At 41.2% G+C, this 17,215-nt stretch overlaps 1 protein-coding gene across 1 annotated transcript in view; it reads right to left on the bottom strand.

Moving 5' to 3' along the window:
* The window catches only part of RASGRF2 (Ras protein specific guanine nucleotide releasing factor 2), a 199,577-nt gene that overhangs the window by 1,665 nt on the left and 180,697 nt on the right, over positions 1–17,215 (bottom strand). Inside the window, exons 18-26 of the mRNA XM_075271044.1 lie at positions 15,773–15,879; positions 10,034–10,146; positions 6,645–6,705; positions 5,438–5,541; positions 5,275–5,359; positions 4,628–4,825; positions 3,694–3,773; positions 2,182–2,299; positions 780–848 (exon numbers count right to left, since the gene is read on the bottom strand). Coding sequence (XP_075127145.1) covers positions 780–848; positions 2,182–2,299; positions 3,694–3,773; positions 4,628–4,825; positions 5,275–5,359; positions 5,438–5,541; positions 6,645–6,705; positions 10,034–10,146; positions 15,773–15,879 — 935 coding nt within the window. The remainder of the gene's footprint in view (positions 1–779; positions 849–2,181; positions 2,300–3,693; positions 3,774–4,627; positions 4,826–5,274; positions 5,360–5,437; positions 5,542–6,644; positions 6,706–10,033; positions 10,147–15,772; positions 15,880–17,215) is intronic.

Raw genomic sequence — 17,215 nt, 5'->3', positions numbered from 1 at the left:
GACACATCTTTTCAGTCAGGCCTATCACAATTTCTAACGTAAACCCTTCCGTACTATAATTAGAATCCCCAAAATTTAACCCTCCTCTATCCCCGCTCCCACATTTCCCCACATGATATGATGCCATCTCATGCTAACTTTATAGGTCTAAGCTCCATCCACATGTTAAAGGACACGACTAGTGACGGCTCATAAAGTTTTATGTTTGTGTAATGACAGTAACCTCTATTACAAAATTGTCTGACCACTGTATAAGCAATGCTGCCCCTGCTACCTCTTATGTCACCCCCTCTACCTCATAGATTGTAAGCTCTTGTGAGCAGGGTGCTCAGTCCCATTGTGTGAAATGACTTTCTTTGTAATGCATCTTTCTGTCTATATTTGAACCCTACAAATTGTACAGCGCTGCGGAATATGTTGGCGCTATATAAATAAAATTTATTATTATATTATTGTGCAACCTACGATATTTACCAAAAAAGCCTGATCACTTTTCTACAAGGCAGCTATAAGACCTGCCATAACTCTAGATCTGTCTCATATCTTCTAGAGATGGCACCTGTCAGCAGGGCACCAGTTTTAGTTCATATGTTCCATTGTATACAGGTCCTACTTGTATAGATCACTGATGGGTATACTATATACATTACTATTATTATACGATTATCCTACTGAACATGTATATAACAGGATTGGTATGGCCATGTGCAATATATGTAGGGATCTACGTATAATATACATATACTATATGAGTGCAATGTTTGCCAAGTGATTCTTACCTTAGGTTGGTGCTCTATCCTGTATGGGGTCTGCTGGAACTGGCGAATTTCTCGAATAATATGTGATATCTATAGAAGAAAACAAAAAATAATTCACATAATTAAAGAAAAATGTTTCATTAATAAACTTAAGATAAATCTCACTTCTAATAATTCAATGCTGCCTACAATTAAAATATTTACTATGTTACTATGGCCATTTTTCAGCTTAACGCAGTTGATATTTTTTACCATCAGATTGGAGGCATCAGCTGAACCTGTCACCATGAAAATGCAGTCCAGTCTAAAGGGCACATGTTATAAAGCAGGATGAGCCAAGCAAATTATATCTGGTTTTATGGCAAAACCTCTGAGTTTTCATACTCTGTTCCTCTCAAGACTTCCTAGTCCGCTCTTCACATAACCGTCTCCAAGTGAGCCCCCCATAATTTGGAACTCACTACCACAACACATAAAAGACTGTCCCCCACTTTCACAAGCTCAAGAAGGCCCGGAAGACTCACCTATTCACCCCCAATAACAATAATGTCACCGCACCACCATCTGAACGGTCTCTCCTCTCACCTGCTGTCTCTATCGCTCTTCCCTCATAGACTGTAAGCCCTTGCGGGCAGGGTCCTCTACCCCACTGTGCCAGTTGGTCACTGTAAGTATTGTACTTATTTTGTATGTAAATCCTTAAATGTCCAGCACCTTGGAATTAATGTGGCTCTATAATCATATAATATGCTTAGGAGTAATGAGTCCAGTAGGCAGTATTAAAAGTGACCGAACCCCTCTATGGCCGTGCAGGCAGCGATAGCTATAAATCACTTTTAGGACCACCCACTGGACTCAATTACTCTCAAGCATAGAAAGAACAGAGAAATGAATGAGTAAATGAGTTCATACTATTACAAGTTGTACTGTAAAACCATATCGTAACCTGTGAAACTATATCTATATCTTGTTCTAACACAGGCGGTTTACAGATTACACTGCATTTTCATAGTAAGAGATTCCCTTTAAAGGGATTTTCCAGGCAATCTATAGTTCAATATTAGAAGGTGTCTGACACCGGAGACCCCCACCAGTCAGCTGTTCTCAGCAGTCGCTATACAGAGAAAAGAGCCTGACGCAGATAGCTCTGTTTTCCGTGTAGTGGCCATGCTGAATTACTGTGGCTCGGCTCCTATTCATTTGTATAGGATGGCCACGAGACACAGAACAGTGCTATCTGCTTCAGGCTCTGTTCTCAGTATTGCTGCTGACTGGTGGGGGTCCCAGGTGTCGGATCTCCACTGATCTGATGTTGATAACCTATCCTATAGATAGCTCTTCAATATCCTTTGCCTGGATAACCCCTGGAAAAATACATTATGATATGGTTTATTCATTGAAGCTGTGACATAATATTACTGACCATTCGCATTTTTGAAAAATTTACAAGGCCTTCCTCAGTGAAGTTTGGCGTGCCCTCTTCAATGAATGCTAGGTCAGTTAGGTACATTCCCAGGTAGGGTACAGAAGGCGGGTTACAGCTGCAAAACATACACACAGAACACAAAACAACATGTTATATGGTTATCCGAATGACACCACAATTTAATATTATCGAGGTACACAGATTAAAACTGGAACCTGGATCTTTATACCCTCCCTTTTACTATATTTATCTTTTTGCTGAGAATTCTTAGCTATTTTTCCAATCAAATCTAGAAGAACTGTCCATGGAACCCATCTATGGAGATACAAAGCAATGTATGAACAAAGCCTAACCACAATTACATTAAGTGAGGCAGAAAGCTACTAAGGCATGATTTAAAGGGTTTTTGCAGGATTCGAAACAACATGGCTGCTTTCCTTCTTCTCAGCAAGTGACCTGATATGCGTTGGCCACATGGCAATGTCACATCTTTATCCCATTAAATGAATGAGATAGAGCTTCAGCATGACCCTGTAACCAATGGACATGATGTCACTTGAGAAGAATAAAGCAGCAATGTTTTCGAAGTCCTACACAGCCCCTTTAAAGGGGTATTCCTGATAGAGAAAGATATCCTTTGGATAAGGGTTAAATTACAACTTATCTGGGACCACCACTGATCTTGAGAATCGTGGTGTTCCACACCACAGTTGGGATCAGAGCACCTTGTCTTACAGCGCGCGCAGCTCCATTCTTTTGAATGTGAAACGCAGGAGAGTAAGCGCCCAGTGCTGTGTGAATAAGAGGAGGGCAACCAGAGAGGAAAGAGAAAGCTACAGAGAATGCTCAATGTGCATCACTATATTCTGCCTCCTTTTGTATCACATTTTAAAACCATATGACTTAAGGTGGGCCTCATAGGTGGGCCAAGTTTAAGGTGGCACAATCTTCACTTATAGGATCTGGAGATGTAAATTTGGTACTGAGATTACATAATGTTATGTGATCCACGATTATATTATTATTGGGTTTTTTTATGTGGAAAGGGGGCTGTGGTCACCCCAGATGTAAGGACTAAGGTCCCTTGCAGATGACCATGGCTGTCGTCAGTGTACTATCTGTGTATTTCCTGGATAGCAAACTAACCTATTTTTTTCTATAGGTCCGTACACGTCTGAATTTCACGGTCCCGTGTGTGGGCTGACAGGCTGTGCCGTAAAATATAGAACAGGTCCTATTCCTGTCATATCTTGAGGCCTGTGCTCCCATGGCTCCTATTCATTTCACGAAAGGAGCCGTGGAAACACAGCTCATGCACAGGCAGCACACAGGGAATATCCCCGTGATTTTAATTCACATGCTTTTAATTAGTCTACAACTGGCCTTAGTTGGAGTTGCAACTTTAAGACTCCAATTGTGGTATGGGGGATGCATGTAGAAATGTAACTTCATAGCATGTTATAATATTTTATTATTTAGAAATGAAATTTTTTCCGAAATCAAACATACTTTTTCAAAGTCTCTCTAAGATTTTTAAATCTCCCTTCCGATGAGACTGTCTTCTGAAGTTTGTCCATAAGTGCTTTAGTCTATATAAAAAATGAAAAAAAGAAAGAGAAAAGGAAGTTATTGAAAGCATTAAAAGAATGAAAACTTGCGATATCATTAAATACATTTAGGAGTGTTTTTCCAAAGTCATTTGGTGGAAGAGGTAAACAATAGTCAAAAGTTGTGAATTGTAAATGGAGTAATAGGTGGGGTGTGTGTGTTTAGAATCAGAATATTGATCAGTGGGGTCGCTCCAGTTCCAAGCAGTCTCTGCTTCCTGGTCCCTCTAAACACAAAGCAAATGGAAACTCAGCCAATCACTGGTTAAGAAGGTCACCATTGTGGCCAGTGATTGGCTGTGTGGTGATATCCTGTGTGTCAAAAGGGACCAAGAAACAGAGACCAGCGGAGACATCTGGCTAGTGTAACAATGTTAGTGGCAGGGAACACTTTTTAAATTTTTTTATATATTCTGAACTTTTCCTAAAATTTTTTGCCCGATAGTACTATACTTGTCTCCTTCCTTACCTTTTTTTGGCATAACATATGCAGATAAGTGTGGGGCCAGATGACCAACTTTTTAAAAAATAGTTTTGCAATACTCTGTCACAAGATGTCTATATGAGAACACGTATGGCTACCCAGTGGCTGTGTTGGGATTTACAGCTCTTGAAAGGTTTTGCTAGCATTTCAATATATTTCATATATTACATCTGTACCTGTGTTATGCCAACTTTCACACCAATGCAAATAACAACTGTACTAGGGGGACTGAACTTTTTGTGGTTAAGAGGAACTAGATACAAAGCCATAGCCTGAGATGGGATCACCAAAGCAATAATAAGCAAATTCATTATATCTATAGGTCCTACATGTTTTGTTCACTAGTTCTTACTTGCTTAGAAACTTTGGCCCAGGTTTTCTTGAGTCTGTAGATTGCACTTCTGTTCAAGGCTGAGGTGATCTCCAGCACCCCATTGTAGTTGTGCATACAGCGGCAGATATCAGCTACGACCACCCACTTCTCAATGGAGCTAGCTCTAGAGGTGATATCGGGGTGACTCATGATTTCTGAGGCAACAAGGTTACTCATCTGGACGTGAATGACAGAAAATATAATTATTATTCCTATGCAGTGGAATTGATAACTTATATACGGGATTAGCTGTATACAAGTTTGCCGCTTCTCAGTGCAACCAAATGTGTTCACCGATATAAAACTAGAACCTCAAACATTGTGAAGAATTAGAAAACAACACAACAAAAAGTACCCTGGAAACATTTGGCTAGGAGCGTGTTCACACAGCAGGTTTCCATGGCCATGCATTACCATTTTTATTTAAAGGACAGCAAAGAATGTGAGCGGTGGAGAATCGGTGAGGTCAGTATATATTTTTTTTTAATTTTTACACCATTCTGACCCATTTTTTAATCAGTTTTACTGGCCAGACAACCCCTTTAAAGCTCTGCATTCTTAGTACTTTATTCATGGTACCATGGCTAATGCACTTAGTTTCTAAAAATATCTTAGCACATACTCACATCATTGAAATGTTGGCTGGTTTTCATTATAAATGGTGTCCTTCCACTCTTATCTGTCTTCATCCACCCTTGGCCAAGAAATTCCCTGGTAACAAGATACAGAGTCAGTTTGTATACAGAATACGGTATCCTAAGAGCTCAGGGAGTAATTGTAATGTCTTACTGATAGGGTATACTCCGAAATACTATGTGGTCCAGAAGAGTGATCTGCTCTGCTAGTTCCATTGCTGACAAAGTATCCAAACATTCTGCTGGGGGACCTTCCGACTAAAAAAAAAGGAATACAATTCACTGATATTCTACAATGTTAGTAGGGTCCTTTGACATTATGATGGAGGTCACATTAAATATAATGAGCTGAAATAGCTGGACCTTGCGATTTCTAAGGGGGCGTTCACACTACCGTCGTTGTCCGATAGGTAGTGTCCGCTGCTAATCTCGCACGGACATTAGCAGCGGACACTAGCTGTGTCCGTGACACTTTTCATTCATTTAAATGGCGATCGGGTGCGTTCTTTTGCACACCGTGCCCTTCCTTAACTGTCCGTTTGTAAAGATGTCTGAATTTTCAAGCGGACAGAAAAACCTACATGGAGTCTCATAGAAGATCAGGAGACTACAGAACATACAGGCTGTGTGTGGACAAGAGGAGTATATCGGCTGTAGAGTTTCAGTAAGTAGGACAGGGAATCTGTTGTTCTGCTTGAATGGGGGAGAACTGTTGTACTTTTCGGCAACATCTGTTCAGCTGTGTCTAACACAGAAGCTGCTCAGACACTCTCACACAACACAAGTATGTATTCTAAATCAGCAGATGTAGCAGAGCTGAGGCTGCGCGATAGCAGTTTGTGTGCGTAACACAGGCGCATGTGCTCTTCGGACTGTGGCGGCGGGGAAGGAAAACTGTGTCAAATTTCACCAGCAGCCATTTAGCCGTGTCTAACACAGAATTGCCCGATGTAGCCGAGCTGAGGCAGCGCGGTACCACACCCTGCTCTGCTCTCCATACGGATGTGCATACAGCTGGGGCTGCTGCGCATATGCACAGATGTAGCAGAGCCGACACGCAGACGTAGGCAGGTCACCGCTAACCACATTTGGCTAATTATTAGCAGCTCATCGCCAACAACAACATGCAGACAAAGTCGCGGGCAGAAGCTAGTTTATTAATATATAACACCTATAATCACACTGCCACGTGCTGCCAGTATGCTGTATATAAAGGGTGACCTTGCTGATGACTGGAGCCCCCATATCAACACATGCAATAAAGGCCTTGGACATAAATAAATGAAAATGATGGAGTAAACTGGTATGTCTGAACGTGTATTTAATCTATGTTACCATGATAGATATATGACCCAGCTCACCATGGCAATGATGTCCTCCATTGTCAAGTGGCAGTCATCTTGTTCTTCTTGAGAAAGGGCACTGAAGACAAGATAGACAGTAATTATTAACATCTGCGGTTTCAGAGTCTAGAAGTAACACGGGGTTAATGAGCAGAACAAGGCGCCCACTAGTCATATAAAAGGGTGATAACTTGACGTCTCAGGGTGATCACAGCAATAAGGAGTGGGATTCATCTGATATGTAATAACGGTATGTTCACATGTGCAGGAAGCCGCCCCGCCATAACGTCAAAGCAACGCATGTTCTTAGAAACACTCATAACATAGTATAAATAAACCTTCGATGTCTATATACAAAGCAAATGTGGAAAAGAATGGCGGCAATTCCACAAAGGAAAAACAGCACCTAAAAGGGCATGGCGAGGGGTATTCTGGTTCCAAGATGCCTTAAAACACCCCATTTCATGGCCATGGTGTGAAGAATGACATCTATGAGACAGCAATACTAAGCACATGTGATATAGGTAAAGCCGAAGATGGTGAAAATCCCAGTGAAACGTTATCTTGCCAGCTCAACCATAATGCAGTCACAGGTGCAAATGGTTTTCCATGGAAGCCAGGGCCCCAGGTCTACCTTCTGTGTATGACTATTCAGCTCTGGACGCCACGGGAAAAATTGCTGCGTTTTAAAGTAAGTGCCCACTTTGCGGTAAAAGCCGTGGTGTGGCCACGCCACGATTTCCAAAAAACCAGCTCGGTTTTGGAAATTACAGCATGTCAATTATATCTATGGAAATGTCAGAGGTTTCCCCATAGATTTAATTGTAACAGTCTGGGAATATGCCTTCCTCTATCCCCCAAGACCTATCTCCTTAATCTCCCCCCGGTGAAGCTGCACAAGCCGGCCCTGTGACTTTTTCTGTTTCTTCTCACTTCTGCCCGGTGTTTGATTGCTAAATATTGGCGTCAGTCGGCCCCCCCATCCTTAGAGGAGTTATACTGGAGGATCAGGAATGCACGCTCTCTGGAATACCTGACAGCTGTGCTTAATGATGAGGAGGAGCGGTTTCATGCCGTTTGGGATTTGTGGGACTCGTTCTGGGCCACTCAGCCTTTGTGATTGCACCACCTCCTGGAGCCTCTGGTTTTTTCTTTGTTGTTTTTCCCTTCCCCTTTCCCTGTCTTGTCTTTTTTTACTAGTTTACCATTTGTATTCTCACCATATCCTCATTGTATTGTTTTTTTTTTTTTTAGACCGACACTGGTTTATTGGTCTTGCTGTATTTTTTTATTGTTAAAATTTTCATAAATAAACAATTAAAAAAAAATAAATTTAATTGTAACAGAAAGTCCGCGGAGGAAAACGCAGCAAACTTTCTGTTTAAAGAGCTGCGGGAAGAACCGTGATGCGTTGCCGCCGTGATTTTTCCTGCAGCTCTTTTTGACTGCGGGACATCCAGTGGGGCCTTAGCCTTAGGGTAAGTTCACACGGAGTGTTTTACAAGTGGAATGCATTGCAACGCTCCCATTCACTTTAATACAGGAAAGTAAAAGCATCATGACTCATATTCAAGCAGATTCTGCCTTGCAAACCCCATTGAAATAAATGTGAGGCAGAAAAACAACTAAAGGTTTTTGTTTTTTTTTTAGGCTTTTTTTTTTGTAAAATAAGATGTTAAAAAAAAATAAAAAATGGGGCAACACAGTGGTTAGCACTGCAGACTTGCAGCGCTGGAGCCCTGGGCTCGAATCCCGCCAGGAACAACATCTGCAAGGAGTTTGTATGTTCTCCCTGTGTTTGCATGGTTTTCTCCTCCCATTCTACAAAGACATACTGATAGGGAAAAAAATGTACATTGTAATCCCTGTATGCGGTACACAATCTACATTAAAAAAAAAAAAAAAAAAAAAAAAAAAACACTGCTAAAAACTGATAGCAATATTTTTCGGCCTAGCATTAATTTCAATGGGAATTGCAAGGCAGAATCCGCCTAGAGAAAGTTCAGACACTTCGTTTTTACTCTAGCAGAAAAATCCGTTGGAGGAATAAATCTGCTCCTGACTCCCAATGAAATCAAGGGAGAGTTGGGAGGAGTATTTTAGGCAGATTTTGAGGCAGATTCTGTGAACTTACCCATACACTAACAGGTAGAATACAAAGAAAAACAAAAGTATTGCAGTGTTAATAATAATTGCATTATTATAAGAGATCACTAGGCCAAGTCTATGCAGGGACCAATGACATACTCACCACAGAGGCAGCGTAGGCTAAATTGCCCAATGAGAGAGGGGTCCCCAGGTCCCTCTCACAATACTTTGATCTCTTTTGATGTGTAGCAGCCCAAGTATCATGAATCATCCTAGCTTGCTCTTTATTGAGATTTAGGATACTGCCCTCCTACCCTATTAGGAGATCATTAACCCTTAAAGGGATTCTTCCATTTAAACTCATTTTTTTCTAGTTCACATGTCGGAATAGCCTTAAGAAAGGCTATTCGTCTCCTACCTTTAAGAAGTCATCTCTGGCCTGCTGTTTGGTGAAAATCGTTTTTTGTCGGTATGCAAATGAGTTCTCTCACAGCACTTGGGGCGGGCCTCAAGACTCAAAGAGCACTGGGGGCGTCCCCAATGCTGAAAGAGAACTCTTTCCAGCGACACCTCCATCTTCTTCAGCAACCGCCTCTTCATCTTCTTCCGGCTGGGGTCACACTTGTGCACCCACGCAGTCGGCTCGGCCATCAGGACACATGCAAGAACCGAGTGCACAGGCCATCCGGCGGCCATTTTTTGGAGGCCGCTTACGCGCACATGCGCAGTACATTCCTGTTCTCTATAGAACTACAGGAGTGCCCCCAGTGCTGCGAGAGAACTTATTTGCATAACGACAAAAAATGGATTGTTCACCAAACGGCGGGCCGGAAGCGACTTACAAAGGTAGGAGATGAATAGCCTTTCTTAAGGCTATTCCGACGTGTGAACTAGAAAAAAAAATTAGTTTAAATGGTAGAATCCCTTTAAATTAATAAGAAGCAGTAGGTCGAGGTATAGTGAAATAGGGGAGTCCATGGAGAAAAATGTAGATTAAAAAGCCTCAAATCAAGTAATGTCTCAAACTGAAGAACTGACATCTGGAAGAAATAAGGTTTCCTGAGGAGGTGGAGGGTACCTGACACAGACACAGTGAATACCGCCTGCTACATTTGCTGGTATTTAGTATTTAGAGGGTAACATGATCAGCTCTTAGCACCGTCATAGGGAACATATCGCCAGGGCATGGTAGTTGTTGGAAGGTTATAATACTCTGTACATTATAAAGTGACAAAGCCCATTGCCCAAATCTCTTAGACAACTGTACAAATCCTTATCACAGGCACATTCAACAAGTAAGATCATCCTACATGCTTTACCTTAGTATGTTGCTTGTGGCTTTCCTTTCTTGGGGTAGGAGATCAGGATCCCGTAAAACATCTTCCAACAAGTTCATTACATTCATTTTCACTTCATGGTATAATTCAAAATCCTTGGAGATGGAAACAGCCACAAAAACGTATTTTATGACACGGTATTAAAAGTCTCAATAAATGTAGCAACTAGTAGAAAAATAAAGCGCATGCTTGAGCTTTTACAACCTTAAAAAAAACTTTAACTGTAGAAGTCAATGTATTTGGAAAAAAGTCAAGTTAATGTTGTTTTATAAAATCACCAGTAGATGGCACCAGTGTCCAAAAAATATTCTACTCAATCCTAAAAGGGTAACCTCCTTGTAAGTGGTTTTAGTCACTTTTAGCCCCTACGACCACAGGACACATACACAAATTTAAAACATTTGCTTCACTTGTATCCGTCTTAGGCAGATGTGTCACAATATTTATTAGACTGTGAAGCAACATCATGAAAACAAGAAATGCAATTAAGCAAAAATTTTTACAAAAGCGTGAAATGACGTTTTATTTCTCTGGTCACCTTCATTATGACTCTACAGATGAGGAACAGATGCATTGGACAATAGGCCCGCCCTTACATGATCCCACAGTATAATACCGTACAGCTGTACAATTAATCTACAGCACACAGACACAATGGCAGCTGATGATTCTCAGACATCGCAAATGATGGAAATCTGCGCCGTTGTTTGGGATAAGTACAACTGCCAACGGACTGCGCACTTTTCCTTTATTCACAAATGGACCTCATTGTAGTATACACATTTTATATTCAGTATTATATTTCAGGATGGCAATGGCAAAATGATCAATTCATGTTATGTAAATGTAATAAATATGGACGCTGAACATGTTCACAGGGTCAGTGCATCAAGAGGGAGGAGTAGTAATATACTTACCTGGTCCCAGGGATCGCTGACGTCACAACCCCTGGGTCATATGATACAATGCATTGATCAGTCCTCTGGGTCAGAATTTACAAGTAATTAATTACCAGTAATATGGGGCCTGGCTTACTATAGTGTAATTACTGTAATTACCTGTGAGATCAGGGAAAATGGAGTGACCTAGGAAGGCAAACGCTGCATAGGATTACAATATGCCGTGACGTGATGTCATCGGAACCCAGGGTGCAACATCAGCAATCTCTGGGACAACCCCTTAAATACTAGAATTACAAAGTGATTTACACTAGTCCACAATTAGTGTTATGGAGAGGGGTGGGGAGAGGAGTGAGCAGAGAGTGTGAGAAGCAGAGAGAAATAGACATCCAGAGGCAACATGGTGGCTCAGTGGTTAGCACTGCAGCCTTGCAGCGCTGGAGTCCTGGGTTCAAATCCCTCCAGCAACAACATCTGCAAGGAAATTGTATGTTCTCCCTGTGTTTGTGTGGATTTCCTCCTATTCTACAAAGACATACTGACAGGAAAAAAAAAGTACATTGGGATCCCTATATGGGGCTCGCAATCTACATAAACAAAGAACAAAAAAAACAAACTTCTGTCTCACCAGAGCTTTAGATCACGGTTCATGGAAAAAAGAAACGAGCTGTCCTTTCTTCAGGCGGATTTCACCTTGCAACAGCACCCTCCGGACTAGGCCCATTCATTTGAGCCCACTCCGGAGGGGGAAGCCGCAACAGTCGTGGCAGGTGCATTTTGGTCCAATTCTGGTGTGACTTCCCGCATCAGAATCAGGACCAAAATACGCCATTCTATGCCCCGTGTGAACTAGCCCTAAAGGGCTGGTTCACACATAGGAATTTGCCAGGCAGAAAATTTCTGCTTTAGGAGTTTGCAGCAGATTTTAGACACTGATTTTGATGCAGATTCTGATAATCTACTACAAAATCTGCTTGAAAAGCAGCTCCAAAATCTTCCCCCTATTCATTTCAAAAGGAGTTTCAGGAAGAATCCGTCAATGAACTGAGCCTGTATAATGGCTGAATGTACCAATAGTCACACAGTGTAAACTTGGACAAGCAGTCTGAAAATGTGGCAAACTTATTGATTTGTATCAAACTTTTAAGCCAAATTTTACCTTGCAAAGCTCCTATTTGAAAACCACCTTTAATATTTCAAGTTTAATACGTGGGAGAACGGGGAATGTGGCGTGCCGCGAAAAATCTTTGACAAGGCCATATCTCCAAAAAGGGTGACACCCAATACACCCCTGTTCTGTAACATGGACACTTAATGTGCTCATAAACAGCACCCAAAGTTGTCACTAAACATATAAAATGACGGTTAAACTGGTGCAAAAATGTTAACCACAATGAATGACAGTCCCAAACAATGGACTCTTCTCCATTTAGGCTACATGCACACAAATGTGCACATATGGGTCCATGAGAAACACACAAACACCCATGTGTTGTCCGTGACCACCACTGAGCCATGCATTATAATGAATGATCCTAGACAGGAATAGGATCCGTCCCGAGTTTTGCTTATGGGCTCATGGCGCCCAACCTGGACCCATGTGTATGGGGCCATAATAAAAGAATAGGTCAGCATGCCATCTTTTAAAGGCACAGATAGCACAAAGACAAAGCATACATTCACCTGCATACAGCCTCTAAATTCACTAACTGGATAATATAAGAATAGGTTTTTTACATTACATAACCCTTAACTTTTGCTATGCGAAGGAACGCAAGGGATTTCTAGCTATGTTCCAGCATAATGGAGATCTAAACCTCTTCAATCTTTATTATGCCATTTACCAGCACAGAATTTTGGACCTATAAAATAAAAAGTGAATGATACAAACAATATATCTATGGCTACTGGGAATATGTGCAGTAGCTACCAGACCCTGGGATGCAGCTGCTTGTGTTTCCAGCACAATACATTTACAGTTCTACACAAATGTAATATCCTTGAAAGGAATATAAAGCCAAGAGGCATTGTCACATTAATAACGCTGTGATGTGATAAGAGATGTGACACGGTGGCTTATAACTTCCAGGACTTAAGATGTTTAAATGCATCACAAAGCAAATAAAAGGAAAGGGAGACTGTCATGGCCCGGCACAAGCCAGTATAATGCACATCTTATTAATCAGACTGACGGCATGCTTGACTGGCGCTCGCACAGAGACGTCTACTTCCCAGAGGGCCAGAACTTCTCTGCATCCTCTTCTCATGCATCGCATACAGTCACAGTTATGCAATGAAGAACTAGCATTCACCCCTGAATTCCCAGAACAGCCAAAAGTGGCAGCGCAATAAGACACTGAGAAGACGTAAGAAAACTGAAGGATTAGATGAATGGATGGATCAAACACATCAGAGGCAGAATTTTGGCCTAGATTTACTAAGAGTTACAAGTGCATCTCAATAAATTAGAATATCATCAAAAAGTAATTTTTTTTTTTAGTAACTCAATTGAAAAAGTGACCCCCATATATTATATTGAGTCATTACAAACAGAGAGAACTTTTTCAAGTGTTTCTTTCTGTTTCTGTTAAGCTAACAGCACTTATTGCTTGAGAAAGGTGAGGGAGGGCTAGAGAAAAAATTCCAATTGCTCCAGAATCAGAGGAGCTGTGCTAGCTAAAGGATGAAAAGAGCTTGAGTTGGTGTAGGTGGTGAAAAGTCCTCTTAAAAGAATGAACTTTATCTAAAGATCATCAGGAACTTTACATGTAGTCATAATGGAGACCATGCAGTACTCTACACCTAGCTAGTAGCTAGTTCACTCCAACCAGAGAAGGCACTAACTTAACAATTTTCTTTATTATTTATCAATTTGGACACATTTTTTTTGTAGATTGTGAGCCCCATATAGGGCTCACAATGTACATTTTTCCTATCAGTATGTCTTTGGAGTCTGGGAGGAAATCCATCCAAACATGGGGAGAACATACAAACGCCTTGCAGATGTTGCTCCTGGCAGAATTTTAACCCAGGACGCCAGTGCAGCAAGGCTACAGAGCTAACCACTGAGCCAGCGTGTTGCCCCTAATTTGAACAAATCTGTTATGTTACCCTTGGACCCTCTGGTCCAGAGTTGTAAATATCTTGGCATGTTTGTCTCAGCCCAGGTGAAGGATTGCTTAGAGTTAAATTTGCTCGTTCTTCTCCAGCGTCTTACAATAAAGATTGCAGCCTGGTGCAAGCTTTGCTCTAACCTGACTAAAGTGGTGTTGATGCTGTGATTATTGTACATCATTCACAATTCAACTGTTTGGATTCCCAAGCAGTATTTTTATAAGGTCTATTTTTGAATCTAATCTGAGAAAAAAGTTTGCCCGTGTCCAGTGAAAAAAACGTAGCTGAGGGGCAAGGATCAGGGGGCACTGGTGGTTCCTAACCTGTGGCTATAATCATAGTTACAACACTGCAGAGGTTGGGACCAATAAGAGGAGAGACGGTACCACGCTTTTTGGTTAATGAAGAACATCAATGTAAAATAATTCCGTTACAATTAAACATGGGGATGGGGCAACAATCTGATTCTAAATGCCGCAGATGTCACATACACAGAGCTCGCTTGCATAATATGTGGTCCAGTGCTTCTTTGGAAGACTTCTGGAAATGGGTCCTTACCTTGTTGTGAAAGGTTGATGGGGTTAGAATAGAGCAAAATCCTAAATATTGTCTGCTACATATTGGAGAGGAGCGAGACATGGCAGAAGGGGTAGCATTAGGCATCAAATGGATTTTGTACCAAGTGAGAAACCTTACTCTCAACATTGGCTACAGGTTAGCCAACCTGTGGTAGTGGAATTGGTTACTAAACATACTATTATTATTAGACTGGAGAAGGGGGTTTGATCCCCCAGACTTGCCGTCTACTCATCTTTGGACCCATTCTGTCTAGAACTCAGGAAAAATATTGTATATTATTAAGAACTTATTCTGTTATATAAATGACTCCTGATGTAATGTTATTCCTATCCAACATATCCTATGTATTTAGCGGTCTCTTCCTTGCCAAGGGATGATAATGCAGTCCGGGGGGGAGGGGAGGGAGGTGTACGAGTGGTTATTTTTGTCAAAATATAATAATAATAATAATAATAATAATAATAATAATAATAATAATAATAATAATAATAATAATAATAATAATAAACATCTATTAAATATATATATATATATATATATATATATATATATATATATGATCAGGAACAAACATTGAGACTATAAATTACTTCTCTAATATGCTATTCACTGTGAGCTCAATGTCATTGAAGACTGCTGGTCTATTGGGGCCTATTATTATGGCAGGACTTGGGTCCATCTCAGGGTCCATTCACACAGAGGAAGTTGGAGCAGATTCTGGCACGGACGTCGCATCAGAATCAGCGCTGAAAAAAATCCTCCCATTGACTTCAATGGGTTCCGCGCAGATTCACTTTTTTTTTTTTCTTTTTTTTTTTTTTTAATTTTGGATTTTTTTTAGGTCTATAAATTTTGGATGAATGTGCAAATGCTGGAAACCCATCTTACAATCTGCCCCAGTATAATATTTGCTATAGTTCTACGGAGCATTATGTGGTTATATCCTATGGTCTGGTCACATTCAGCAGAGCAATATCTTATGTCCACACTAAATATTCACTTGTCATAAGTAGCTTATTTTTATGGAACACAGGCGATTCTGGTTATGAAGCTCAATTTACAATTTAGTTATGTTTCTAAACAAAAGCTGGAGATACAAAGTGACCCTGACACACAGTTCCGTAAATACCTGCGAATGCTTTGACACCCAATGACGAAGAACATTCAATACCCGGTTTGTAGCTGCCCTGCGTATTATGAACTCTTTGTCGCACATCCGTTCCATATTGTTAAAACCTTCAACAAGAAGAAAAAGGAAGAAGAAAATGTAACACATAACATCTAATATGCTGCAAATAAAACACAGCATTCATTTCAAGAATGTTGGAAAGCCTATTCGTAGAAGGATTGTTAAGTAAAATGCTGCGGCAATGTTCAGACACTTCCATCTGGGGTCACGTATACAAATAATACAATTTCATGTTGCAGTCTGGGAGGCAAGGTTGCTATAGGATGTTCAATTTAATTAAAACAAGACTCGTCTGCAATAGCCATAATAAGGACTGAGTTCTCCGAGCAATTCAGCCATGATGGACGAGATTTCACATTCATTTCCCCAGTTGCTGTAGGCAATAGGATACTTGGCATCCACATGGTGGAATAACAGGTTCTATTGGTTGTAGCAAAAGAGTATATAGCAACATGGCAATAAGGGGCAACACAGGGCATATTTGGAAAAAAAAACAACCAATGATGATATTTTTCTATACCAGTCTGATGTCCAGACAGAGAATGATGGGGGCGGCATTATTCTATCCAGCGCAAGGAGATGTCCAATATCACAACCAATACCAAAATTGCCACGGGCAAGCATGGGGCAGTTTATCAGTTTTTGTACCATGTTAGGCAGAAGGAAAGCTCGATTCACAGACATATGTGGTACCATTTCTTATAACCAGACTGTATTATACATTAAACATAATATCAGTGCAGTATTTACTTGTCATGGTTAAATCATAATTAGTAGCTTTTTCATATTAAAGGGATCCTATCATTAAAACTCATTTTTTTCTGCCTACAACGTCAGAACAGCCTTAAAAAAGACTATTTTGTCTCCTACTTTTAGATGTCTTCTCCGCGCGGCCGTTCGGTATATAATCCGGTTTTCCTTGGTATGCAAATGAGTTTTCTCGCAACACTGGGGGCGGGCCCCTGCGCTCAAACAGCACTGGGGGCGTCCCCAGTGCTGCGAGAGTATTCTCTAGTGCCGCCTCCATCTTCTTCAGGAACGGGTCTTCTTCCGACGGTGGTTTCAAACTTCTAGGCCTTGGGCAAAGACGACTGCGCATGCCAGCCAGCCACAAGAAAATGGCTGCTTACACAGTATTGTAAGCTGCCATTCTCTTGTGGCTGGCAGGCATGCACAATCGGCTGCCCGAGGCCTAGAAGTTTGAAGCCACCGCTGGAAGACACACGAAGAAGACCCGTTCCTGAAGAAGATGAGGCAGCGCTGGATAGTTCTCTTGCAGCATTGGGGACGCCCCCAGTGCTGTTTGAGTGCTGAGGCCTGCCCCCAGTGCTGCAAGAGAACTCATTTGCATACCGGCGAAAACCGGATTATATACCGAACGGC

The sequence above is a fragment of the Leptodactylus fuscus genome, chromosome 1, assembly GCF_031893055.1.
Source record: "Leptodactylus fuscus isolate aLepFus1 chromosome 1, aLepFus1.hap2, whole genome shotgun sequence".
NCBI lineage: Eukaryota > Metazoa > Chordata > Amphibia > Anura > Leptodactylidae > Leptodactylus > Leptodactylus fuscus.
Note: the sequence above shows the minus strand (reverse complement) of the source record. Positions and strands in the feature narration are given on the sequence as shown.